This window comes from Empidonax traillii, unplaced genomic scaffold (genome assembly GCF_003031625.1).
Source record: "Empidonax traillii isolate 1590-97213 ecotype Southwest subspecies unplaced genomic scaffold, ASM303162v1 scaffold163:size1593379, whole genome shotgun sequence".
NCBI lineage: Eukaryota > Metazoa > Chordata > Aves > Passeriformes > Tyrannidae > Empidonax > Empidonax traillii.
This window is the reverse complement of record NW_020955356.1, coordinates 564,484-589,037: the sequence shown is the minus strand read 5'-3', so window position 1 is coordinate 589,037 and position 24,554 is coordinate 564,484. Positions and strand designations below refer to the sequence as shown.

At 44.9% G+C, this 24,554-nt stretch overlaps 1 protein-coding gene and 1 non-coding gene across 3 annotated transcripts; both read left to right on the top strand.

Annotated features, from left to right (window-relative positions):
* The first annotated feature begins 56 nt into the window (after positions 1-56).
* NCAPD2 (non-SMC condensin I complex subunit D2) lies at positions 57-24,554 on the top strand. Of its 2 annotated transcripts, none has more exons than XM_027885215.1 (31): positions 57-202; positions 318-393; positions 501-559; positions 1,017-1,198; positions 1,780-1,919; positions 2,242-2,369; positions 2,454-2,577; positions 2,659-2,806; positions 3,766-3,963; positions 4,486-4,620; positions 5,195-5,279; positions 5,878-6,052; positions 6,296-6,417; positions 7,351-7,560; positions 9,513-9,687; positions 11,266-11,350; positions 11,500-11,633; positions 12,642-12,774; positions 14,301-14,385; positions 14,481-14,642; positions 14,879-15,093; positions 16,741-16,852; positions 17,155-17,278; positions 17,477-17,632; positions 17,832-18,009; positions 19,020-19,114; positions 21,547-21,627; positions 23,235-23,421; positions 23,644-23,770; positions 23,894-24,055; positions 24,225-24,554. In XM_027885215.1, exons 1-31 carry the CDS (start codon positions 70-72, stop codon positions 24,305-24,307), a joined length of 4,209 nt encoding a protein of 1,402 aa, XP_027741016.1. In that variant the 5' UTR covers positions 57-69; the 3' UTR covers positions 24,308-24,554. The 2 variants fall into 2 exon arrangements, with proteins under 2 accessions (XP_027741016.1, XP_027741015.1); XM_027885214.1 differs by having other exon boundaries at positions 5,875-6,052.
* LOC114058202 lies at positions 620-942 on the top strand. Its single transcript, XR_003571390.1, has one exon. It is a non-coding gene; the product is annotated as a small nucleolar RNA U85 (small nucleolar RNA).

Here is a 24,554-nt window from a genome sequence, read left to right as displayed (position 1 = left end):
GCGCTGATAGGCCCGTGGAGGGGGCGGGGCGCTCGCGGCCCGCGCGCGCTGTTTTGAGCTGTGGCGGCCATGGCGGGCGCGGCGGTGGCTCCGCACTTTCAGCTGCCCCTCGCCCTCGCCGACCTGCTGCGGGACGATGGCCGCGGGCACTACGTGGTGCAGGAGGTGCTGCCCGTCGGCGAGCTGCCGCCCTCCCTCGCAGGTAAGTTGTCCCCGCACTCCCCGGCCCGGCCTGTCCCGGCCCGGCCCGGCCTGTCCCGGTCCTGCCGCCGGCTCACGGCCCTGCCCCCCCCGCCCCTCACCGTGTTTTCCCGCAGCCTTCCGGGCCGCCTTCCGTGCGCGGGGCGCGCTGGCCGTGCTTCAGCACTTCGACTCCGTGTACAGCGTGCTCTAGTGAGTACAGGGGGGAGCGGGCGGAGGCGGGAGGCGGAGAGGCGGGCGCTCGCCCCTCCGCCAGGCGCTATATCCCGCCGACCTCACGCACTGTGCTTGCTCCGTAGCCACTTCCGAACCGTGGGCACCGCTGTCAAGGAGAACGCCCTGGAGCTGATGGTGAACGGTGGGTATCTGCTGTTTCTGGCCAAAGCAGGAGTAAGGGAGAGGTTGTTCTCCCCTGGCAGTTCAATGATGATATAAAGGCTAATGTGACTCGGCCAGCTGGGCTGCACCCTCATCCCACTCCTGTAATACGGGTCTGTAATCTTGGTGGACAATGCTGAGCTGTGCATGTTCGCTGTAAGGGCAGACCGACAGAAAATCCTCCAGCCCACATCCCTGGAAAATACATCTTTGGGATGCATCAGCTCAGAGTGAGTGTTTCTCTGAGCTGACAAAGGGCTGTGGGGATAGGATAAGACAGCGTGTCCAAGGTTTGGGTTGCAGGGAGCAGCCCATGTTACAGCTGGTGAGATGTGAGCACACATCTTTGGTAATCTGATGACTGCTCTAAGCTTCTTAAAGAGAGGATGGCTGAGGGGCCTGGCAAGGAGTGGTCATGATTTTATGTCTCTCTTCAGTGGTGTCCCATCATTCCAATGAACTTCCCAGCATCCTGAGTGACTCTGGGCTGAGCCATGCAGACCGTGCTGCTCACCTCAATGCTCTTAAGATGAACTGCTACTTGCTGACTTCCCTGATGGATGCCTTTGAAATGGAAACCCGCAAAAACAGTTTGTTGGAGGCAAATCCTGGTGGGAAGGTAGGTAAGGGGACTGGGAGAAAAACAAAACGATAAAAGTCAGAAAAAATTTTAAGCTTGCTTGAACATCTATGAGATGTTATGGCTGGGTTTGTTTAACCCTGATGCCAGTGAGAGCAGTGCATAAGGTGGAGGGCTGGTGTTTCTATGAAACTGCATGTGGAAAACAAATGGACAATAATGTCTAAACATCAGCAGGGACTCAGATGCCCAGGCCTTTTTGTTTTGCTCTTCAGTGTCTGGCTGATACTTAATGTGCCCGTATTTTCTCACAAGTTCCTTTCTGTGGGAAGAGACAAAGGCAGCAGATGCAGGTATATCTACGACTACGGGAGACACCACTGCTGGCCTCGATCTGGGTGCCTGTGGTGCCAGCCGTGAGCTGCATTGGACAGTGGGGCAGCTTGAGCTGAGAGAGAAGAATTTGGGAAAGTCCAGTGTGATTCTGTGATCATCTCTGTGTGTCTCTTAATGCTGTAGAATTAATAGACATTTATTTTTGAGGGAAGAAGGTTGGTGATTTATTTTTTTCTGTTTTTTTCAAGCCGCTAGTGTATCATATTGTGTAATTTCCTTTCTAGAACAAGAAGAACCATGCCAAGACTTCTGGATCCTTGTGGGAAGAGGAGAGGGAGCCAGTCTTACAGCTGCTTACGCAGGTGCTGCAGCTGGATCTCCGTCAGCTTTGGGGTGGTTTATCAGTGGAAGAAGAGTTTGTCAGGTATGGGATGGAGCAGATGTAGAGGTGGGATGAGTGACTGGTTCTCTGGAAGGGCGGGTTAAATGTTAACTCTACCAATGAGGTGGTATTACAGTCATCTGGAGGGTGCAGATCGTTAGTAAACTGAGGAAATAAGCTTGAGGCAAAATCGATGTGTATAGGGACCACTTGCTTTTTTCAAAAATTCAGATGTTCTTTGCTAATTTTTAGAGGATATTGGAAAATCTCTTTGGTTTGATAGAAACGTTTGCCTAGTGTGGTGTGGTAGAATGATGTTGGTTCTAGTTGGGATAGGTTTGCTATCTGTCTTCTGCGGCTTTAGCTTAATGATGGGAAGCTGCTACCGTATCCTGGAGAATCCCAGTATCGGTCTTCAGAGGTATCGTGCCACACGGGAGGCTGTGACACATCTGCTTGCTGGAGCTCTGGTTCACTGTGGTCAAATGTTCAGTGAGTTCCTACTCTTCTACCTTCTTCCTGAAGCCATTTCCAGCTACTTTCCCTGACCTCTTTCTTCCTTGTCTCCTGTGAAAGGTGCCACTCTGAAGATCACGCAGATGCTGCAGCACTTTGAACACGTAGCCCCAGTGTTTGCAGAGGCCGTGAGCCTCTGGGCTGAGGAGTATGGTCTGAAAAGCCTGGTGGGTGAATTGCTAAGGTGAGAGAAATACTTTGACACTTGTCCTTCTACCCCTAGCAACTTTAGGCACCCCACTCTTTGTTTCATCTCTCTTTGCAGGGAAATTGGACAGAAATGTCCGCAGGATTTGGCTCGTGAAGCTTCTGGAGTCAAGGGTTATTCTACCTTTATAACTGAACTGGCCGGACAGATTCCAGCTCTGGTGCTATCCAACATGAGCGTTCTCCTGCACCACTTGGATGGAGAGGTATGTTTCTGCATTGCTACCTGTCCAGAGAAGTCAAGTGGTGGAGGTGCTGCTATCAAGTTTTTCTGTCTGAAAACAGAACCTCTTTCACAGAGCTCAAGTAGCCAAAACCTGTCCTTTGGAATAGGTTCTTCCCTTGCCTAAATGATGCAAAGGAAACAGAAACCATGACATCTACTGCCTGGTTGTCACAGTTGGACGTCAGAGCATGGGAGACTGCTTACTGCTCTGAGCTCCCAGCTGTTGTCTCTTGGTCTTCAGTACTTAACAAGTTTGTCATTGTGTTACCTTCTCTTAAGTGCCCTTAGAAGTCATAAATGTTTCTCATGTCAGTTCTTGGCCTCTGTGGACCTAGTTGGATAGCAGGGTTGGATTAGAATCAGAGTGGTTTGTATTGACAGGAACCATAAAAGTCATCTAGTTCCAACCCCCTGCCGTGGGCAGGGACACCTTCCACTAGACCAGGTTGCTCAAAGCTTCATCCAACCTGACCTCGAACACTTCTGAGGACTAGGCATCCACAGCTTCTCAAGGCAACCTGTTCCACTATTTCACCACCCTCACAGTAAAGAACTTCTTCCCAATATGCAATCTAAACCTACTCTCTTCCAGTTTGAAGCCATTCACCCTTGTCTTATCACTACTTGCCCTTGTAAAAAAGTCCCTCTCCAGCTTTCTTATAGTCCCTTTAGGAACCTGAAGGTGCTATAAGGTCTCCCCGGAGCCTTCTCTTCTCCAGTCTGAACAATACCAACTCCCTTGGCCTGTCTGCATAAGAGAGGTTACTCTGTCTTGGAGGCACAGCTATGTTCATCCAAGCTTAATATAATGTCCATAATGAAAAAGCTCACTTGATGTTGGAGCCTGGGACTTGGTAGGCCCAAACTCTGGGCTGTCCCTTGGCGTATCAAGTCATGTCTTTTTGTCTCTTCCTGGTTCAACAACTCTACTCTTTGCAGAGTTACATGATGAGAAATGCCATTCTGGCAGCTATGGCAGAAGCGCTGATGAAGGTGCTGAATGGTAATGAGCTGGAGGAAGCTGCCCGTGGTACTCGGGACGAGTTCCTGAGTCTGCTGCAGGCCCACATGTGTGACGTCCATAGCTTTGTGCGCAGCCGTGTGCTGCAGCTTTTCACTCGAATCGTTCAGTGCAAGGTAAGTCCGTGCTGGGGAAAAGGTGTTGCCTCAGTCATCCCTTCCCCTGTTGTGTTTTCTGAGGGAATTTCTGCCACTCTGCCTTTTGTTTTGTTTGTAGAGACTAAAGTTTTGATAGAGAAAGGTGGTGTCCCTGTGTACTCCAGCATCTGCAGTTCCTTTTTTACAAGAGATCAAACATCTAGGGGTGAGGGAACTGGGGACAGAAATTAAATGGTGCTCTTCATTACTGGGACAAACTAGAAGAAAGAGCATAGTATGCAACCTCTTTTTGGACACTGGTATGGGAGAACATCATCCTTGCTAGATATGCTAAGACTAGACTCAACAGGACCCTGTATAACCTAAGTCCTTGCTTTCAGTGGAGGCTGGACCAGAAGATAACAGACATCCCTTCAGACCTAGACTTTTCTGTAAATCTGTAATCTGTGCCTTTTAGTATATGAATACATCTTCAGTAAAATAACTTTTCCCAAGTCTCTGAGCCTCCTTGATAACTTTGTCTGTCTCATTGTGTTCTAGGCCCTGCCTTTGACTCAGTTCCAGTCTGTGGTATCATTGGCTGTTGGGCGTCTCAATGACAAATCTGTCATAGTAGTTAAAAATGCAATCCAGCTCCTGGCTGCGTTTTTGTCCAACAACCCCTTCTCCTGCAAGGTAATTCTGATTAGTGTGTGATGGATATGCCACGTGTCTGTTTGCAGACCTAGTATCTGCAGTGTGCTATAGCCTGGGGAGCAGCTTTTCTGTGTCTTTCGGGAGTGACAGCATAGCTTTTGACTATGCAGGTGGGAGCTTTCTGGTTTTCCCATGTTCAGATGTTGTAGTCTCAGGCTTGTAGTTCCAGTTACTCTTTCTTAGTGTAACTGGTAGCTTTACTGAAGGCCAGGAGGGATGTATTTGATCGAGGCAAAATCCTGCAGCAGTTTTATTTGAATCCACTGTGGGGTTTCTTTCCTTAGGATCAGAATTATTTTTTTTAGAATAGTCTGCATGGAGCTGCAGCTCTCTGTTTAGCTGCATCTCCTGAGTTTCTGAGCCTTAGACTGGCAATTTGCAGCAGTTCCTGTTCTAGGATCGGGGCCAGTGTCTGCTAGTCCAGTTTCCCAAAACAGGGTTATCTATGGGGATCAACCACTAAAGCAGGGAGTAGAATAGAAAGGAGAATTCTGGCATTTCAGAAAGAAAAGGATAAGTAACATATTTCTTCTTCTCTTCCTGGCATCTTCAGCTGAGCTGTGCTGACTTTGAAAAGCCACTGAAGAAAGAAGTGCAGAAACTGCAAGAAATGAGGGACCGTGTCAAATCCACAGCAGGTAATTTCCTTTCTTCCCCTTTCCAGGGCAGTCCAGAATTCACTTTTCCTCATTTTAAATTTGCTCCCAGGTTGTGATGGCTTTTGTCTCAGATTGTTGCTATGTGAGATGGTGAGACCAGATAACTAGGATCAAACTCAGAACAGGTTTTTGTATAGTGGTGTTATAAAAGGATCATAGTGATATCCATGTCTAGAACAACAGTCCATGTAGCTAAATACCCTATTTTCAGGGTAAGAACTGAAAATACCTATGAACACCTTCCCAGGTTTCCATTTTCAACCACTCAAGGACTGCTTGAGCCATAATTTTGGTTAGATATTAATTTAAACCTGATTTGTAGGCAGCAGCAAGTCCAAGGCTAAACAAGTGATGATTCTCTCTTACCTGCCTTTTCTTTGCCTTCAGTGATTTCTTTTTTATGCCAGAGTTCTTATGTTATTCTTACGGTAGTCTGGGTGGGATCAGCTATGAAAATAGTGCCTGCAGGGGGAGGGAGTGGAGGAAGTAGAATTCCTAAGTTCCAGGTGAGTTTTTCTCCCCATTTAAGGTGTCACTCGAGTCTTTGAGTTCTTAATTCCTTCTTCTTTTTAAGTAGCTCCAGTGATCACCCCAGAGGAAGAGTGGGAAGCGATGCTGCCAGAAGTCAGGGCTACCGTACAGCAGCTCTTTCAACAACAGCAGGAAATGGAAGAGGAGGTGCTGGAAGTTGAGGAAACAGTGGAGAGTGCAGTGGAGCAAATCACTGGGCTGCTGAGGAAGCTGAATTACAAGTAAGAAGGCTCTGCAGTTTGAGAGTGTTTATGCCAAGGGATGTTCTCTGTTCAGGAAAGGTTTGAGCTCCAGGGTGGAGGGGTGATTTCCAATAACATTGATCTGTAGGAAGAGATTGACATGGCAGAAGATGCTGGTAGGAGCTGCTTTCCCCAGTGTTCAGGGCAAAGTTGGAAGGTTTCCCTTGTGTTCTGCCCTGATGGGTTGCTGATATTCTTCTCTTGGGCAATGTCATTGTCCAGGAGTGCAGCCCGCCTTACACAGAAGGCCCTGTGTCGCTTCCAGGGGAAGGAACCCTTCAGTGGCCCCATGGAGGAAAATGAGGAGGCAACAATCCTGGATGTTCTGAGGAGACTTTACACAGGTAACTATTTCAGGTCGTTCTATCTGTTCCTTAAGTCCAAGATGATGCCAGAACTAGACCAAAACCCTCCAGAATGCCTTGTTGCTCCTGACCTCTGGAGCTCATTCTGTGTGTATGACAGCTCATGGAGCTGCACCATCTCTAGATCATTTATTCATCTAGTTTTGGCTGGATCACATTGGTCTTAATTCATTTCTGGTCGGAACAGTTCCATGTTCCCAGTAGAAGTGCATTTCTGATGCTTTACCTCATATAATATCTGCTGAGGGGAGTGAAGCCAGCATTACCCCCTCACACCCTTCTGTCCTGTGTGAATTAGTCAGGAGTTCTGCTTCCTGAACAGGTGGTGGCACATAATGCTTACCCCTAGCCTTGACCAAGTTCAAGCAAAGTCTGGGGCTTGAGCCTCTGGGTGTATCTTCAAGACTTGATGTGCTTTGTTTGGTATTTGTTTCAGCATAAGGTTACTTAGCCAATCCCCTTGACTACATTTCTATCAGAAGTCTACTGTCTAAAAATCTTCTTAACTTTTTCAACTTCCCACACTTGCACAAACTTTGCTAGGGAGTAGTAGTGTTTGCCTTCTCCCTACTCTGCCCTATTTCCCTTTTAGTGCCTCATCTATCTTTGGGGAGCTGTCAAGTTCAGATTAACCCCTTCAGCATTTTAATGGAGTTTACCCCAACTGGACCGGGCCTTTCTACATCCCTGTACAAAGCTGGCATGTCTGTGGAGCATCTCACTGTAGTACTGGAACTTGCCCTAGAGCATGCTGAGAATATGTAGTCAGATCTGATGGCAGAATTTGGACTTTTATATCCTGGCTTGTGGAAGGTGTCACTATGTGGTGGGGAGAGAAGGGTTAAAAGGTCCTGAACCGTGCCTATTTCTCTTGTGTCTTCAGTATTGTTCACAAACAAGTGTGCTGTGCAGGTTCATGCCCAGGAGAGAACAGTGAAGATCCTCCAAATGACAGCAGTACTCATAAGACCAAAGAAGTTGTAAAGGAAAAGCAGTCTCAAACAGAGCTGGTCAAACAGGAGATGCTGGTGCAATACCTGCAAGATGCTTACAACTTCTCAGTGAAAATCAGGGAAGCTCTGTACCTGATCAGCAAGCTGATGTATGAAAGCTCTGTCTCAGGTATGTGAAATGACCATGGGGCGCTTTTTTCCCATTCAGCATTTCCAGATCTCTCCTCTTGCTGGAGAGAGGTTGTAGTGGTGGAGCTCCAGGAGAAGGGGAAAAGCTTGGAGGAACTGTTCTTCGCTGAGCAGGTGTCACAGGCACTTCCAGGATATTGGAAAAGCAGTCACTATCTAAATGAGTGTCTGGAATGGGCTGAATAGGGCATGAATGGGCTTTTTAGGAATCTGTTTTTTAAATATCGAAGTTGGAAATGTTTTTAAAATTATTTTTAAAATGATTTTGAAAACATTTGAAATAAAATGGTTTTGAGCCATTTTATTGGTCACCAACCAGGTGACAAAAATGCCTTCACTAGTGGAAGCTATCCTGCCTCCTGTGGGGAGGGATGTATGTTCATCATCCCTGCTGAGGTTCTCCCAAAGTAAGCACGGCCAGTGAAGCTGGACTTTGTTACATGCTCAGTGCCCTGATACAGCTTCAGGTGTTAGGCTGGCCACAAGAGGGGAACTAAGAAGCTCGTCTCATCCATCTCACCTTTCTTCAAACTTTATTCTATAGGTAAACACGAGCTGTAGCCCGGTCCTCTTCAGTGCTGTAGTGGAAGGTGGTGATGAGTCAGCCTTTGAGTTAATTCAGCTGTTCGTATTAAAATTAGAACTGCTGTAACCATTTAGACTTTTTTTGAAGTGTTTATCGTGAATTGGCATTTCCAAGGGAGCTGGAGTACAGATGGGGCACAACTCCCTCTCCCATCCTCTCCAGCACATCAACTTGCACAGATCTGGAATAAGATGGGTCTGGTGCAACAGTGCCCTGGCTTCAAGGAAACATTTCTGAGGCTTCATCTGTGTTAAGGACTCATATATTACTTGTGATAAGCATGTGGGCTTCCCCAGCAAGCTTTGATGTCATTAGCTATTTGCATACACAAAAATGAACTCCTGAGTTCAGTGTCTTTACAGGTCATTTGAAGTCCAAGGCCAAGAGAGCGCCCCCTACCTGATACTTAAACACCTGGGTTTTGGTTGTGGTGGTTTGTTTTTTATTTTTTTTGGCTGTGCAGACTTTACTAACTTTCCATGTCCCTGTTGTCCTATGATGCAGTGTAAGGAAGGCAAATTCGGTGTCTGGACAGTGGAGATGTTTTGAGATGTTTTCTCCATGTGGAGAGAGTACACTGCTGGATGAGGGGCTGATACTAAGGGATGTGTGTGCTCACATTTAGCTTTTTGTAATTAAAGATTTAATATTTGAAGATCTAATTTTTTTTTCTGTTGCAAATTTATACCTTCTGGTGTGACTGGAGACAGGGAAAGCATGCCAGCTTTTCTGATAGATGTTCTTAATTCAGATTTGGAAATTAGGGCTTATACTGGTAAAAGCTCCTACTTAACCAGAGGTCAGCCCATGAACTGTTTGTTGTACAGCTTCTTTGATGGCTACCTTGGCTCTCTTGGGAATGCTGGCTTACTTAATGTTTTTTCTTGTTTTATGAGCAGGAGACTGGGCAGTTATTTCAGGAGTAGTCAAGATGGAATCAAGTGCATCATTCCAGAGCCCATTTGTACACCAGATAGCTTAGTTATTCTGGTTATAGTATTGCACTGGGACTTACATTCAGCTGTTGTCTGCTGCGACCATGAGACTTTTTTTCTACCCAAAACTACTGTTTCCCAGAAGAGAATTTTTTTCTTTTTCAGGCATTTTCCTAAACATATCACATTGGATTTAGCTGTGATTTTGTTATCCTGTGTCTCTTTTCTCTGGGACAGCTACATCTGGGTTCTAGTGATCCCATTCTGACCTGAGCCCTCTGCAGACATTAGCAGTGATCTTTAGATGCTCATAGAGTTTGCTGTGAGAGAGTACCCCTGTGAATTTGTTTGAATGGCCTTTCTAATGGGATTCGGGAAAGAACTGCACTAATGCAACTGTTCCCTCTGCAGTGGTGCAGGAAGCCATTGAGTTCTTTGTGACGGTCTCGCAATTTAATGTGCCCGAGGCGGTGCTTGGAGTCCGCAGGATGCTCCCCCTCATATGGTCAAAGGAGCCTGGCATTAAGGAGGCTGTGCTGAACGCCTACAGGCAACTCTATCTGAGCCCCAGTGAGGATTCTGAGAGGTATGGGCCTTCCTAAGCAGAAGATATTTGGGTTTGGTTTGGGTTTTTATTTCTTCTTTCCCCCCACCCCCCTTTCTGCTGTTAGGAATGGGGTATGGACGGGAAGAGAACTAAAAGGTTATATATTTGGGTATCCCAGCCTTTCTGCAGGACACACTGCTGAGCTTCTGCTCTTGGATTGTCGTAGTGTTCATGTGTAGGAAATTCATGCAGAAAAACTCCATGTGAGAGCTTATGGAAGGAGATGCTGAAAATAAAATTAAACTGTTATCAGGCACTCACACTTGTTCTCATAAATTTCACTCTCATACAAAGCACTGCCCCAAGATACATATGCCCAAATTATCTGGGAAGGGTCCCTACATGATAGGGAACAAGGGGTGTCAATTGTGAATGTTTCTTTTGCCAGACAGATTCTTGATTGGCAACAATTACCTCATTTTTTTGAATGGCTGTTTCAACCCTTTGAGAGTCAGCTGCTGTTATGGAGTCATCCCGTGTCCAAGAGTCTTGTATACTTCACCCTCTGTGGGCAAAGTTGTTGGCCAGTGTTTGTTTCCCCATTTTGAGCTTCTTATAACTTTAGTTTGCTCATCCTATTGTGATAATAAGAGGAATGGTATACAGTGTAGTCTGAAGTTGGAGCTGTATTTCTGTTACCAGAGCTCAAGTTTTTTTGCTGGCAAGTCATGCATCCCATGGCCTTATCCGAGTGTAGGCATTCTGCTTCTGATGTACACAACACATTCCTCAGGGTTTGCTGGGGGTCTTGCTGTCCTTGTTGTGTCCTTGGTTTTTCAATAATACACCTTTTTTTTATTCTTCACACTATTGAGGGTTAGTTGTTATTGTCATTTGGGTGCTTTCACACAGACTTCTATTTGTATTTCAGTCAAAATGAACTTAAATCTTTTTATAACAAATTTCTATGTGTGTAGATGAAAGGATGTTAAGGGGCCTTTGTTGTTTATCCTTTTTGAGGATTTGGGGGTGGGAACCGGGGACCACTTTACTCTACTCTGGCACTTGCCCGTTTTTTTAGCACATGCCCACTTCTAAATCCTGTTGGATACACGTGCAATAAGTTAAGTGTGATCCCTGGTGAGATGCACCATACCTCGCCCTCATTTGTACCTCAGGGCAATCTAAAGCACTCACTGATTCTTATTTCTTCTTGACAGTATTGCCTGGAGACAACTCTCCTGCAGTTTGAACTCTGGCCTTAATTGTTCATAGAGAGATTGATTTCAGTTTCTTATGGTCTAGGGAATCATGCTTTGACTTGTGATGGAGAGTAAACTGGGAGGTGGCTGCTGAGTGCCTCTGGCTGGCTCTTTGAGCACCAGGAGGAGCATCAGTGCACAAAACAATAGACTTTTGAGCCCATGTCATGATCCTTGACACTTGAGCTGGGTGGCTAGGAATACTCAAGCTTGTGGTGGGGAAAGTTTTCCTTTTCCCAGGGATTAGCTCTGTTATCTAATGGATGTTCTCAGCTCTCTTATAGGATAGTAATTGTGACAGTAGCTTTTTCTTTGCCTTTTTATTTCTTTTATTATTATTTTTCCCCTTTCAAAGGGCCAAGGCCCAGAGCCTGGTGCGTTCTCTCTCTCTCATCATGGTGGATGCATCGCTAGAAACGATACGGTGCTTAGAAGAAATAGTGAGTATCTGCCTTGCCTGGGTTTGGACTGTATTTGTAATTCTAGATGTCTTTCATGTTAAAACGGTAGTCGCTGTAGTTAATGTCTTTGGTTTGAAGTCCATCCTCCTCTGCCTCTCCCTAGTTTTTTAATTGCATTTCTTTTACAGATCGCAGAGTTTGTTCAGAAAGATGAAATAAAGCCTGCTGTGATCCAGCTGCTTTGGGAGCAATTCACGGAAAAATCTCAGTGCTCGCCGCTGGAACGACGTGCTGCAGTGATACTGCTGGGGATGATGGCACGGTGAGCCTGGGGCCAGGTCGAGTCCTGTGAGTGGGAGGATGTACAGGCAGTCGATTTTTATTGAAGAACTGTGGATGCTGCATCAGCTGACCCTTGTGTTTTGTAACTTCAAAAATAGCAACCCTATCATGGGGTAATGAAGCCTGGAACTGAACATAGTTGTGCTGGGTCTCACCAGCACAGCCTCTGAATGAGTATGACATTATTTTCCTTGTGTTCTGAATGTCCATCCCTTCTCAGAGTTTACTGTGTCACAGCTCTGCAGCTTTGTCTGTGTTTGAATAAGGACAGTGAGAAGCTGCTGAGTAGAGATGTCTGGAGCTTTCAGCACGAAGGGAAATGAATCTGTTTCACTTTCTGGGAGCAAAAAGAATGTATCTGCACTATAAAGTTTTCATTTCCTCCGTTTCCCGGCCCGGTAACCCTTTGGCATTCCACTTACCTGCTGATTGCTTCTCGCTGTCCCTACCTCAGTTCTTCATCAGTCAAAAATAGGCCTGCATAATGATGATCCTAAAGTTCTTCCACAAGCAGAAAGGGGAATGAATGGGTGGGTGTGGGGTTTGGGGGGCTTTTTTGGATGATGTTATTGTTTTACTTTGTTTCCCACAGTAGGGGAGAAAATGGCAGATGTCACCAGTCCTGAGCTCTTGGGCTCTTTTCTATTTTGCAACATTTTTCTTTGTCTTACCCTTATAAGTTTTGCTCTTTCCTGATAAGAAAGAAGAGTCAAGAATCTTCTTCCTTTACAAAGAGGCTCTGCCCAGTGTTGATCACTTTGGAGAACAACATCTCTTAGCAGAGTATGGATTTTACTGGCTTTTGTGGAATATTGTTTGCTCTTCCTATAGCTATATCTTGAGCCATTGGATGTGTTTTGTTTTCTTTTCCCTGTTATTCAAACCACTGCCTTCCAGAAGGCACTAGAAATATTTATCTTGGTTATCCATACCTCTGTAAACTTTCAGCAGCACCTCATGTAATGACCCCATCCCTTCCATTCCACAGAGGGAATCCAGAGATCATAGGTAGCAACCTGGACATCTTGATAACAGTGGGATTGTCTGAGAAGGCATGTGAAGACTATCGCCTGGCTCAAGAAGTGTGCAATGTTATCTCCAAACTTGCCAGTGACCCTAAGGTGAGACTCTTGGTTTGTTCTTGAGGTCATCCAGAAACAAAGAAGGAGGGGGGGACATGGTTTGTATTGAGAGGAGAGAGAAGTAATTAAATTTTTACAGATTTTGAAATTAAGTAGGTTGAGACCATTCAGCAGCACTGTCTGGAAAGCTTAGCACACATCAGTGAACATGTAATAAAAGAATTTTCATTAGGCAACAGGCTGAATTCAATTAGTAAAGAGTTCAGTGCACAAGAAAATATGTTTTCCTTTCAATTCTCTTCTTCAGACTCCCAATTCTAAACTGATTTGTGTTTTCTCAACCATGAAGCCCTTCTCTCTGCTGATGTTTTCTGGTGGTGTGATTCTTTTGCCCTCCCTATTAATTGATATTCAGGAGTTGTCAGCTGTACAGCAGAATATAAAACATGAAAAGTTTTCAAACCTGTCCATGTTGTACTTAGAACAACATGATGGTTGATGGCTTCTTTGCCTGGGAAACAATTTTTCCTTTTTTTTTTGTTTAATGCACTCGGGGAAAAAAACCTCTCTTTGTTTTTTTGACTCAAGCATTTGGGGCATTTTAGTTCAGGAGTTCTGTCATAAAAGCAGCCCTCCTTCACACAGCAGTGTCATTCTGTGTTTACCCCTTCTGCTGGGGATGTTGCTGCAGGAACTTCATGAATTAATGTGTATCACAACATTCTTAAATGTTCTGTAATTGGATGTAATTCAGTTTTAGGTTGACTGAAGTCTGCAGCTAAGTTTGTTTGTGAGAAGGGACAGAACTAAAAATACTTGACTTTAGTAGCTCTTCCTCTCTCCCCCCACCCACCCTCCTGACCAGAAATTCAGTACAGAGGACAGATTGTGGTGAATTGAGAATTTTTGTTTCCAGCTAATGAAAGCTGGTAAACCCTCTGTTTTGGTCAAGTATATCTTCATCAGGTGGATGCAGATGTGCTGGGACATCTTGGGTACTGTCATAGTTGGTTTAGTAGTTCTCTAGGTTATCTTATGCCCAACCTAAAATAGGATGGGTCTGATACAAAGTATATGCAACAGCCTAAGTGTGAGATGGTCTTCTGATGGTATTTTGCTTTTAAACAAAACCGTATGGTTCTGGAGTACCCTTAGGCAAGGGTTTTCTAGTTGGCTTACTGTTGATGACTCTGAAGATGCTCTAAAGGTTTTTCTCTTCATTCATTGTGGAGAAAGAGTCAGTAATATCAGATTTTAAAAGAATCCTTTTGAGATTTCGAAAGAGTTATTCTGATTTAAGGTGAAAGAGTGGAACTGTCTGGTTTGGCCTGGGATCATCATTTGGCCAAACTTTAAATCCACGCGCTGCTGTCACTGTGCCTTCAAAAGTAACAGTAATGTCCCTGCTCTGTGTTTAGTTGCAGAGCAGTACTGGGTGTCCCTGCCAAGGGCCTAGCATGGGTTTGATTAGCATTATGCACACAGCGAGATTAAGTACTGGGAAGGGCATGGGGGGAATCTCACATGCTGTTCTTATGTGAGTAACTCATCTGTTCTCTCTGCAGCCAGCAACGGAGAAGAACAGTGCACCTTTTCGACTCTCACAGAATCACATGCTCTTTAGTTGCCTGAGTGAGACTGTGAGTAAAGGTGAGCTCAAGTCAGCAGCAGGTTTGGAGGAGATAAGGTTGGGCTGCCTGTGTTGTCACTGGCATATGTGGTACATTGCTCCCTCTTCTCCTCAGGCTTTGCCCAGCCAAGTACTCACTGGATCCCCTTCATGGATACAGCAGTAACACTCATCTACCAGCTGGCAGAAGGGCCAGATGAGATATGTGCCCACATCCTGCAAGTGTGCAGTCAGCAAGCTCTGGAGAAGCTGCAGGAGGCTGATGGGCAGAACTCTGGTGAGAAAAAAGCTGATAAAGGAAATCTGTAACTATGGTTTCCATGAAATTGGATGGCCTAAAGTAACTGCTGGAGAATAGAGCTGAGGGGCTAGTGGAGGTGCTGGCATGGAAGGGTGCAAGTGCTGTGAAGGAGTCTGTGGAGCGTGGAGATGGGCTATACAGGGAGACTTGTCAGTAACTGATGGGGAAGAGGTCTAGATAAACATTGAACTGTAGTAATTTTTCTCCTTTAGATCCAAAGGATTCTCCCAGCAGAGACACTGCTGGTGCTGCTAGTCTCCCCACGTTCATGTTGGTGCACCTGGTGTCCCTTGTGGGACAAGTGGCAGTGCAGCAGGTAGCACATTTGGAAGTGTCAGTGAGTGCAGAGCTAGGCAGACGCCGTGTCCTTAGAGAGGAGAAGACCAAGAAGCGTTCTGACAGCAGCAAACAGAAGCAGAGATCCCAGGTGAGAACCAAGGGGTTTTTTTTCCTGAGCAGCTCTTGTAGTGTCCCAGCTACAGCTGCCTTCTGGGGAATGCACTACTAAGGTTACACAAGGTTCAAGGTAATGTGTGCTTTGGAAGTAGAAACAGACACGTGTCGGTCAGGATTGACAGGGAGAGCTGAGGTCCTTGAGTGACCCTATTCAGTAAAACTCTCACACTGGTCTTGGGTTTTGGAGAGGCAGAGGGGAGGGAATGAAGGGTGAAGTCTTGGCCATGCTTATCTTCCTGCTTTACATAAACATTTCCTTTTCAGTCATCACCTCTTTTCTTACCAGTGCAGTCTTTTGCAATTGCTGCTAGAAGAACATTATTTGTGCCCTGAGTTCTGGAACCCTGATCCAGAAATTTGAGGGTCGAGTCTAGTTCTCTCTTAGGTGTAATGATGAATGCTTAATAGGAACCTTCTTAACAGGATCTGTGTGATAGAAATGCCCTGCTTGGTTAGGTCTACCTTGGAACGTTTCTGTAATGAGGCTGACCTTCTTGAGTAAGAATAGAGAAAAATGTTATGTGTCCCTAGGTATCCAGCCTCTATTAGATGGTTACTGCCATGCCCAGAGAACTCTACAGTTCATTTCCTCATCCTGCTTATCCATGCCAGTACCATTTTCCACACAGGAGGAGGTTACTATGAGATTTTCCAAGAAGCAGCAATTGGATACAGATTTGGTCCCCACTGCAACACCCATGTCTCTTTTCTTCCCTTGTGTTATTTTTGCCTTGCTATTATAAGGTTTCCCATAATCTTGCTCATGAGACCAGCAATGTAAAGGCTGCTTTGAACTTCTTGCATTTAAGATTTGAATGTCCCTCAAGTTGTACAGGACTCCCACATTGATGCCAGATGTGTCCTAAGTCTGTCTCATCTTAGTAGCGTTGGTAGCTTAAGCTTTCTTTACATTGTGGACTCCTCAGTAAAAGAAAGACATGGAGCTCCTGGAGCAGGTCCAGCAGTGAACAGCAAAGATGATTAAGGACCTGGAGCATCTCTCTTATGAGGAAAGGCTGAGAGAGCTGGGCCTCTTCAGCCTCAAGACTGAGAGGGAACCTTATCCATGTCTATTAGTGTCTGATGGGAGGGTGCCAAGAGGATGGAGCCAGGCTCTTCTTGGTGGTGCCAACCACTAGGAAGAGAGGCAACCGGCAGAAACTGATACACAGGAAGTTCCATTTAAACATACAGAAGAACTTTACTGTGCAAGTGACTGAACATTGGTACAGATTGCCCAGAGAGGTTGTGGAGTCTCCCCTCACTGGAGATGTTCCAGAACCGTCTGGCTGCAATCCTGTTCCATATGCTCTAGGATGATCCTGCTTGAGGAGGGAGGTTGGACCAGATGACCCGCTGTGGTCCCTTCCAACATTACTATGTGATTCTGTGGTTAGCGTTTTGTGGCGTGTGGACTGGCAAATGCTGGACTACCTTCACAACTTCATTGAGTTCTTGGGGGGAAAGTGGGTTATAAAATCTCCATCAGTCTGTTGTTCTCCATTCTAGTTGTGTGGCTGGTAATATGCATATACTTCACACTTGACAGAAGAGAACTTTGTGAAGAAAGAGGTTATTGTTGCCTGACATCTTTTTTACAATCTTCCTTTCTGCACAGACCTCAGGAAACGAGACCACTATGGAGGAGGAGCTGGGCCTCGTGGCAGCCACGGCTGATGACACTGAGGCCGAGCTTATCTGTAATATTTGTGAGACAGAACTTCTAGATGGTAAGTGTGGATGCCACCAAGGAGCACTGGCTCTGTCTGCCTGTGTGAAAGAACAGGTGTGGTGGGTATCCTGAAGGAGGAAGGCTGTTTTCTTCTGAAGGAAACAGTCATTTTTGGCCTGGTGTCAGTTTCCATGTAGGCTGTTTCTTTGCTCTGCCTCTCTGGAGGTGGTTGTTTGTGGTGAAAGTGAGTCAGCCAGTTACTGTAGTTTGCAGCAGTTCTGGGATAAATTGAGTAATTGTTTTTAAAGTGGGATACACAAAGAGTGCTCTCATACTCACTGTCTTTACCCCACTCTCTAGGGAAGCACCTGTTCTCTGCCTTTGTTCCACTGGTGCTCAAGATCTGCAGCAACCCTGGACGCTACAGCGATTCAGCACTGTCAGCTGCTGCAGCCCTGACTCTTGGCAAACTCTGCATGATCAGGTACCACCGAGCCATGCCAGAGTTCCTTTCCCAGCTTTTCTAGTACTAAGCACAAGCAAATGTTGCAACTCCTTTTCCAAAGAAAGAACACAGAAGTGTTCATAAATTACTTTTTCCTTTAACTGTTTTTTCTTCTCTGCTCTCTGAGAGATAGAATTTTGGTATCTGTCCCTACTTTCCTGTACCCTATCTTTTCAGCTCTGAGTTCTGTGACACCCACTTGCGTCTGCTGTTCACGATGATGGAGAAGTCCACTCTGCCTGGTGTGAGATCCAACCTCATTATTGCAGCAGGAGATCTGGCCATCCGCTTCCCCAACCTAGTGGAGCCATGGACATCACATCTCTATGCCAGGTAATGCTACACTCATTGTTGGGAGAGGACAGGTGATGAAAACTCTATGGAAGGGTGACACTGGACCTCCAGAAGGCAAGAATGACCCGGGAAACCAAATTTGAAGATGGTGCAGGAAGACAACAGGCCTGGCTATGGAATAGGCTGTCAGGAGACACTCATTCTGCTGCTTCCTGCAGTAACTCTTTGTTTCTGTCAGGTTGCAGGACCCCTGCCCAAGTGTGAGGCAGACAGCCGCACTCGTGATGACTCAGCTCATCCTCAAAGACATGGTGAAGGTAAAGGGCCAAGTGAGCGAAATGGCAGCTCTGCTGGTAGACCCAGACGAGGCAATCGTGGGAGTGGCTCAGAACTTCTTCAGCGAACTCTCCAACAAGGCAAGTGGATGATCAGGGACCTGATTTCACAAGAGCAGGGAAGGGCTGTTGGAGGCTGGATCAATGAATGACATGAGTCCTGGAGAGGTGTGTTAGTGGTGTAGGTCTGTCCCTCTGTGTTGCCCAAATAAGAGTAGCTAAAAGAAACTTTGCAGTACAAGTTTTTCCTGATGTTGCTGAATTTGATCTCATCCATTCACACTGGAAGGCAGGCTCTAAAACAGTGCTGTGTCCCTTGGCTTTCTTGTGTATGCCTAGAACACGGTTTGGAACAGTTTTCTGCAGCTTACCTTTAGGCCTTACAGCAGAGTTCCCTGACCTTATGACTCAGGCACCTTCTCTGAAACCTTTCCAAGTTGTTCTTGGCTGTGTGATATTGAGATACTTAAACTGAAGCAGTTTTAGCCCAAGTAAAACTTTTCTTACTGCAGGTAAGAGCAGTACAGGTTCATTCAAAGTGTAGCCTCGCACGGGCCCTTCAGAGTTTGACATTTACTGCCTGAGAGGCTGCAGTGACACTGGGGCTGTTGCGTTTCGTATGCTCCATTAAAGCAGAGCCAGCCACCTGACTGTGCTGACTTGCTATCTCTGCAGTGTGTATGACAAAACTGTGTAAAAGCACTGGGAAAGTGAATGTGGGCTGGACCTTTTCAGGCAAGATGGGAAGCAGTTCCTTAAGCTGAAATGCTGTTTCTTTTATCAGGATGCTTTTTTCATTGGTTTCTGACAAGGTTGGAAAGCAAAGAAACTGCCTCCAAGTCTGCCAAAGAGCAGAGCTTGGTTGGATTTATAGCTTGTTGGTTGGCTGGGTTTTTTCCCCCTTAGCTTCAGCCAAGTAGTCCTGGATAGGTTTGGCTGGCTGTGTACAGCTTGTTTCAAAAAGCTGGTTTTCTGTCAGTAGACTGAGGATGGAGAAAAAGGAAGTAATTTTAAGTGGGCAGCTTAATTGGCTTGACTCAAGGTATCCTTTATAATTCTGTATCTCATGTACAAACTTGTGTTCTGCACAGGATAACGCCATCTATAACCTGCTTCCAGACATAATCAGTCATCTCTCCAATCCTAACTGCAGCACAGAGGAGGAATCCTTCCACACTATTATGAGGTATTCTGAGGCTAAATAAATCTCTTAGGACCACGACTATGTTTATGCAAAGGGGATGCCAGATCCAGGGAAGAAAAACTACAGTGACGTATACAAAGTGCTTTTTCAATTGTTCTCCTTGATTGGGCTTTTTCATGCTGAGGGGAATTGATTCTAAAGCCACATAGTTGGGGGTGAGGGGAGACTCTACAAAGAGTTATCACTAACTTTCCCTCTAGAAAAGGAAAATAGTTGGGTTTATTCGTAGGAATATGGATATGCAACACTGGGAGAACACAACAGGTTTTAAAGACTCTACTGTGTTTGTCATGTTGGTGGCCTAATGGATTTTTGTAAGCAGTTTTAGTAAAGCTGTAGTTAGTAGTAACTATAACTACAGGTTTGCATCTGGGGTGGTTTTTTTGGTGGTTTGTGTTTGTTGTTTGGTTGGTTTTTTTCAAGAAAGCCTTACTCTACAGTATAGAGACATTGGACTGTTTCAATCTGAGGTTATTGGTTGCTCATAGACAACACAAATAATGTCTTTATTAGTAAAGTACAGAAATTTTCCTCTCATGTCTGAAACTTAATCATGTGGCAGGTTTTCTGAATTGCTTGAATCCCTATGGATTACAGAGGGGGGAGTATTGGACAAAAGTATTGCTATTGCTGAAGAGAAGAACAATAAAATCTCCCGTGATTTTTCAACTAGCTTTTCTATCTGTGAGAATCCAGTGCATTTAGGAAGAGGGATGGGATTTTGGACAGGTAGGAACTGCAAAACACAGAAAAGTCTATTACTGAGGCTGAAATTGAGACTGAAAATAATTTATGGCGGCAAAAGTAGGTGGATATTTTGCTTCAGCTTTCATTAAGGAGGATAATGTGAAATACTGGGAAATACAGCATGTGTCTTCTGACAGCATGTGTAGAAGTGAAAGTTAATGTCTGAAGTCAAAGCAAACTGTCATAGAGAGACAAGAGACAGCATGCAGAAAAATCCCTAATAATACTGGAATTTTCAGTACCATTTTTAATAAATGTCAAACTGGAGGTGTTACCACAGACTTAAAGAATAATAAGTGTAGCACTCACATAAAGTGTGATTAGTGGGGTTAAGAAAGCTATAGATGGACTTCTCTGATTTCCAGCAACATACAAGGAGAGAACTGGATGTATGTGGCAAATGAGAGAAAAGGCAATATTGATTTAACAAAGTAGACAGGTATCAAATTAGTATAAATAATTTTCAAGAAGACCTGATCATCAGTTACCACACCACATAATATTCTTTAAATGGGGGGAAAAGGGAATAGTAGTTGAAACTGAACTATTTCCCCATGTAGCACTATATGAAATCCTTCCAAAGTGAAGAAGATCTGGTTTAACTTGGAAACCATGGTGGACAAAAGCACAGGCAAGGAATGAAGCAGTGTCTTATGTTCCAGAGATACTTGCCAAACTGGAGAACAGGGAGGTGTAAAAAAAGATGGGGGGGAGGGGGGGGGCATCAGTGTTAAAGGACTAACTTGAAGAGTAAGAGAGTTACGGTGGTAATAACTGAGATGAAAACTAGCATAACAAGCATAAGGTTGAATGTTTAAAAGTTGTTTAATCTCTTCTGTAAAGCTATGGCTCAAGCTAGAGATACATTCCACTTCCTGCTTTAGCAGTCAAGTTTTTTTCTGGTATAGGGAAGCATTGGTAGTGCTGGTGAGACCTTGCCTGGAGTGCTGCCATGGTTCTGGTCACTTAAGTAAACGATGAATTGATGCTGGAACAACTGCAAAGGGAGGACTCTATTCTGTATCTTGGAAAAACAAGTAGCTTGGTGTGAATGCTGTAGACATAACAAAGACTGAACAAGGATGTGCTTTAGAGCAATTATATCAAGGCCAGTGGCAACCTGACTGAGCTTAAGTTAACAGAAATGTTGATACAAGAAAAATGGAGGACAGCAGGACCTTCTTAATAAATAGAGTTACTCAGTGATTTCTATGAGGACATAGTGCAAAATGCACAAGTACTTAGCTGTGTGAAAGTCCAGGTCTCTCTATTCCTCAGGAAGCTAAGAAAAAATGGGATTACGTTAGCATTTAACTTCTGTTAGGCTTTGTTCCCATTTTAGTGCCAAGTAATGTTCACTTCTGGATTGATCCAAAATACAACACGCTTTCAGCAAATTAATAATGAAAAAGTCACAAGAATGGTTTTGAAGGAGGGGAAAAAATACTGCATACCTCACTGCTCCCCTCAAGGTCTGCTTTTCAGACATACTAGTGTGTCAGTGAAACTTGTGAAGTGAGGAGATCATCTGAAAGTGTTACCTGCTCTTAAAACTGGATGGAAGGAAGTCAGCATTGCCGCCTTTTCAGCACCCCTCCTACCTGAAATGAGGTTTCCTCTCTGGGCTCTCAACTTTGCCTTTTTTTTTTTTTTTTTTTCCCTTGCAGGCATCTCTTCTCATATATTACGAAAGACAAACAGACAGAGAGCTTGGTGGAGAAACTTTGTCAGCGATTCCGGACTGCCAGGTTGGGTTGTAATCTTAATTTTCCTGACAAGCACTTTTGCTTAGGAATTGTTAGAGGAAACAAGCTTGTATGTGATAGTTGTAACAGGTTCCTGTCATAATCTTCACGTGGCAAAGTGACAAATGCTGACATAACCTGGATTAGGTCCTGTTTTTTTTTTTTAACTACCTTCCTCCTAAAAATACATGAATAAATATGTATAAATTAAGGCAGTGATTGGCCCCTCTTCCCTCTTTTTTTAAGAGCAACACCCACCCCATGAATCTGGGATGTCATTTTTTTTTTTTTTTTTTCCAAGAAGAAAGGTAACAGAAATTTATATGCCTCCCTGTCATGTACTTCCAATGATATCTTCATTTTAACTTCCACTGGCTTTGGTGCACCCTGCCTTCCTCCATTCCTGTGGTTTTCCTTCCCCATTGTTGCGGCTTTGCCCTTGAGATTTAAGCTGTGTCTGCTTATCTTGGCCATTTGTACACAGTGCCTGGGCACATGACCCACTCAGCTGCCTCAGGGAGTTGCATATTTCCCAAAATATTTGGATTTTGTTTCCTGAGCTGGAGTGGAAAGTGGTCTCTCTCTCTCCCAGGTTGCCTCCCATGAACACTGGTGAGCTCTTCACACAACATTTGTTAATAACTATCTTTGTGTAAGTTGTGTCTAGCCTTAAGTAAAATGTCCTGATATTTCTGTACCACAAAATGATCAGCTTGATGAGCACTAGGGGTAATGCCAAAGTAAGACTCTCGCTCCAGGTTAAAACAGGAGCTTATCAGAGAAGATTTTGCAGCTACTATCACCCTCCTCAGCATTTCAGGAGTTCCAAACATAGCAACTTGCCAAGTATCATTCAGACTTTACAGATGGAAATACCTGGTTGCTTCAGCTTTGTTCTCCATCTGTTTGGGTTTGAGCAGAGCATTCTCAAAGAGCAGATGCAGGACAGACTTCAGGCCCTCTGCTTTGCATATATTAATAATGGGGGCCTTGGCCACATTTTTTTCCTGTCCCATTCCATCACAGTGAACTACACTAATAGTTTGTGCTTTGGGGGTTTTTCTCCTTGTTTTTTTTTTCCTGTAACTTTTGCTGGAATTTGAATGTACTCGTTCTTTGATAAAGCAGTTGTTATTTGTTGACTTTATAACTTAATGAATATGACCTTCTTTATGTCCCTTTCTGGCCAGGAAAGAGAGAGAGAGAGAACATCAAATACAGCTTCTGCTTGAGATCGTCTCAAACATGCAAAAATGAGCAGCCAGGGTTTTTTTATTATTCAGCTGAAATAAGGCCCTTCAAGAGGAGTCCTGACCTCACTGAGTCATCTTTTCTTCCTAGTCAGCAATAACTTCTGATACTTTTTAAACAAGTGACTGTGTTCTTCAGCAGTGCAGCCTTCATGTTTTTCTGACAGACACTAATGCAGTGTCTTTGGAATGCAGTGATGGTTGTGTGTGGTATGGCACAGCACCCTGTCACTGACCTGTAACAGAACAACCCGAATCTCATATTCTGCAAGGCAGAAGCACCTGTAGCTCTAGGTGAGATGTGCTCACCCTCACACACCCCTTTTTGTAAGAGCTAATGGCAATCTTTGTCTTCCTCAGAACGGAGCGTCAATACCGGGATCTGTCCCACTGCCTTACTCTGCTTCCAGTCTCAGAACGGGGCCTTCACAAGCTGCAGGACAACTTTGACTGCTTTGCAGATAAGCTCCAAGATCCAGCTGTCTACAGTTGTTTCCAAACTCTGCTGGCTCGATTCCACAGAGCAGGTGTCAAACCTGAGGCTAAAGTAAGGATGGGGGACAAGTGTCCAGGCCAGAAAAGCGATTGCTTTTTCATATATTGATTGGAAAACCTTGCAGCTTTCCATTTTAACAGACTACTACTCACTCCTAACAATTTATCAATGTATTTATTTAACTTGATGGCAATTCTGGTATGGATGTAATATTTCTCTCCCCTTATCTTCTTTTTTCTTCCCCCCCCCTGCACTGTTTTTCATCTCCATCAGGCTCTAGCTGAAGAGCTGGAGCAGAAGCTGTCTGCCTTCCGTAACCGAGGGCTGGATTCAACAGATACGTGCCAGGAAGGCAGTCAAATTCCAATGTCAGTGCCAGCCAAGCAGAAACCAATAAGAAGTATGTTCCTTTTGTGAGGCTGCAGCCTTCCCTGTGATCCTGCAGTCCAGCAGAGACACCTAGGGATTTTTCCTTACCCTTCCAGAGAGAATGGCTGCTACCTTTTTCCTTTTTTCTTGACAGGTTCGCGCCACCAGCCCCTGAGCCCAGCCAACAGGGATGATGAAGATTTTGTCACACCCCAGCCTCGCACCCTCCGAAACCAGAAGCGCACCCAAAAGCGCCGTCCACACAAAAAAGCTGTGATCACCTTCTCCAGTGATGAGGAGAACAGCTCTGGGGACGGTAAGGCATCCTGCCTGTGCCCTTGAAAGGTGAAAGGGGAGGATTAGAGATTTGGCCCAACAGGGATGTTCCTTTGGTAATGGGCTTCAGAGCACGGGGGAGGTTGCCTGGAGATTTCTCTGTTCAAGGCAGTGGAGTGCTGGTTATTGACACATTTTACTCTCTTTAGAGCTATTGGCAGAATTAAGAGAGGAAGAAACCCCCACCAAAACAACTCCCATCACCAGATCTTCAGCCCGCCGGCTGCGCTGAGGGAACCATCTGCCACTGTCTTTAACTAAAAATAAAACTCGTCCTTTGCAGCAGTCGCCTTCTCTTGTCTGAACTACCCCATAATATGACAGTGCTTTAAACGAGGACAAAATGGAAGTTAACACCAGGCTAGAGCAATTCCAACCCTGTGTTTTGGTATCTCCACAAAGAAAGGCAGTGCTGAACATAGCTGTCCCTTTCACCAATTTTGCCCTGGCTTTGCAGATGAGAGTAAGCTGCTTTTATT

Coding starts and splice junctions, on each gene's coding strand:
- NCAPD2 (XM_027885214.1), top strand. CDS start 70: ATGGCGGGCGCGGCGGTGGCTCCGCACTTTCAGCTGCCCCTCGCCCTC. Junction 2,807..3,765: donor TGCACCACTTGGATGGAGAG/GTATGTTTCTGC, acceptor TACTCTTTGCAG/AGTTACATGATGAGAAATGC. Junction 3,964..4,485: donor CTCGAATCGTTCAGTGCAAG/GTAAGTCCGTGC, acceptor ATTGTGTTCTAG/GCCCTGCCTTTGACTCAGTT.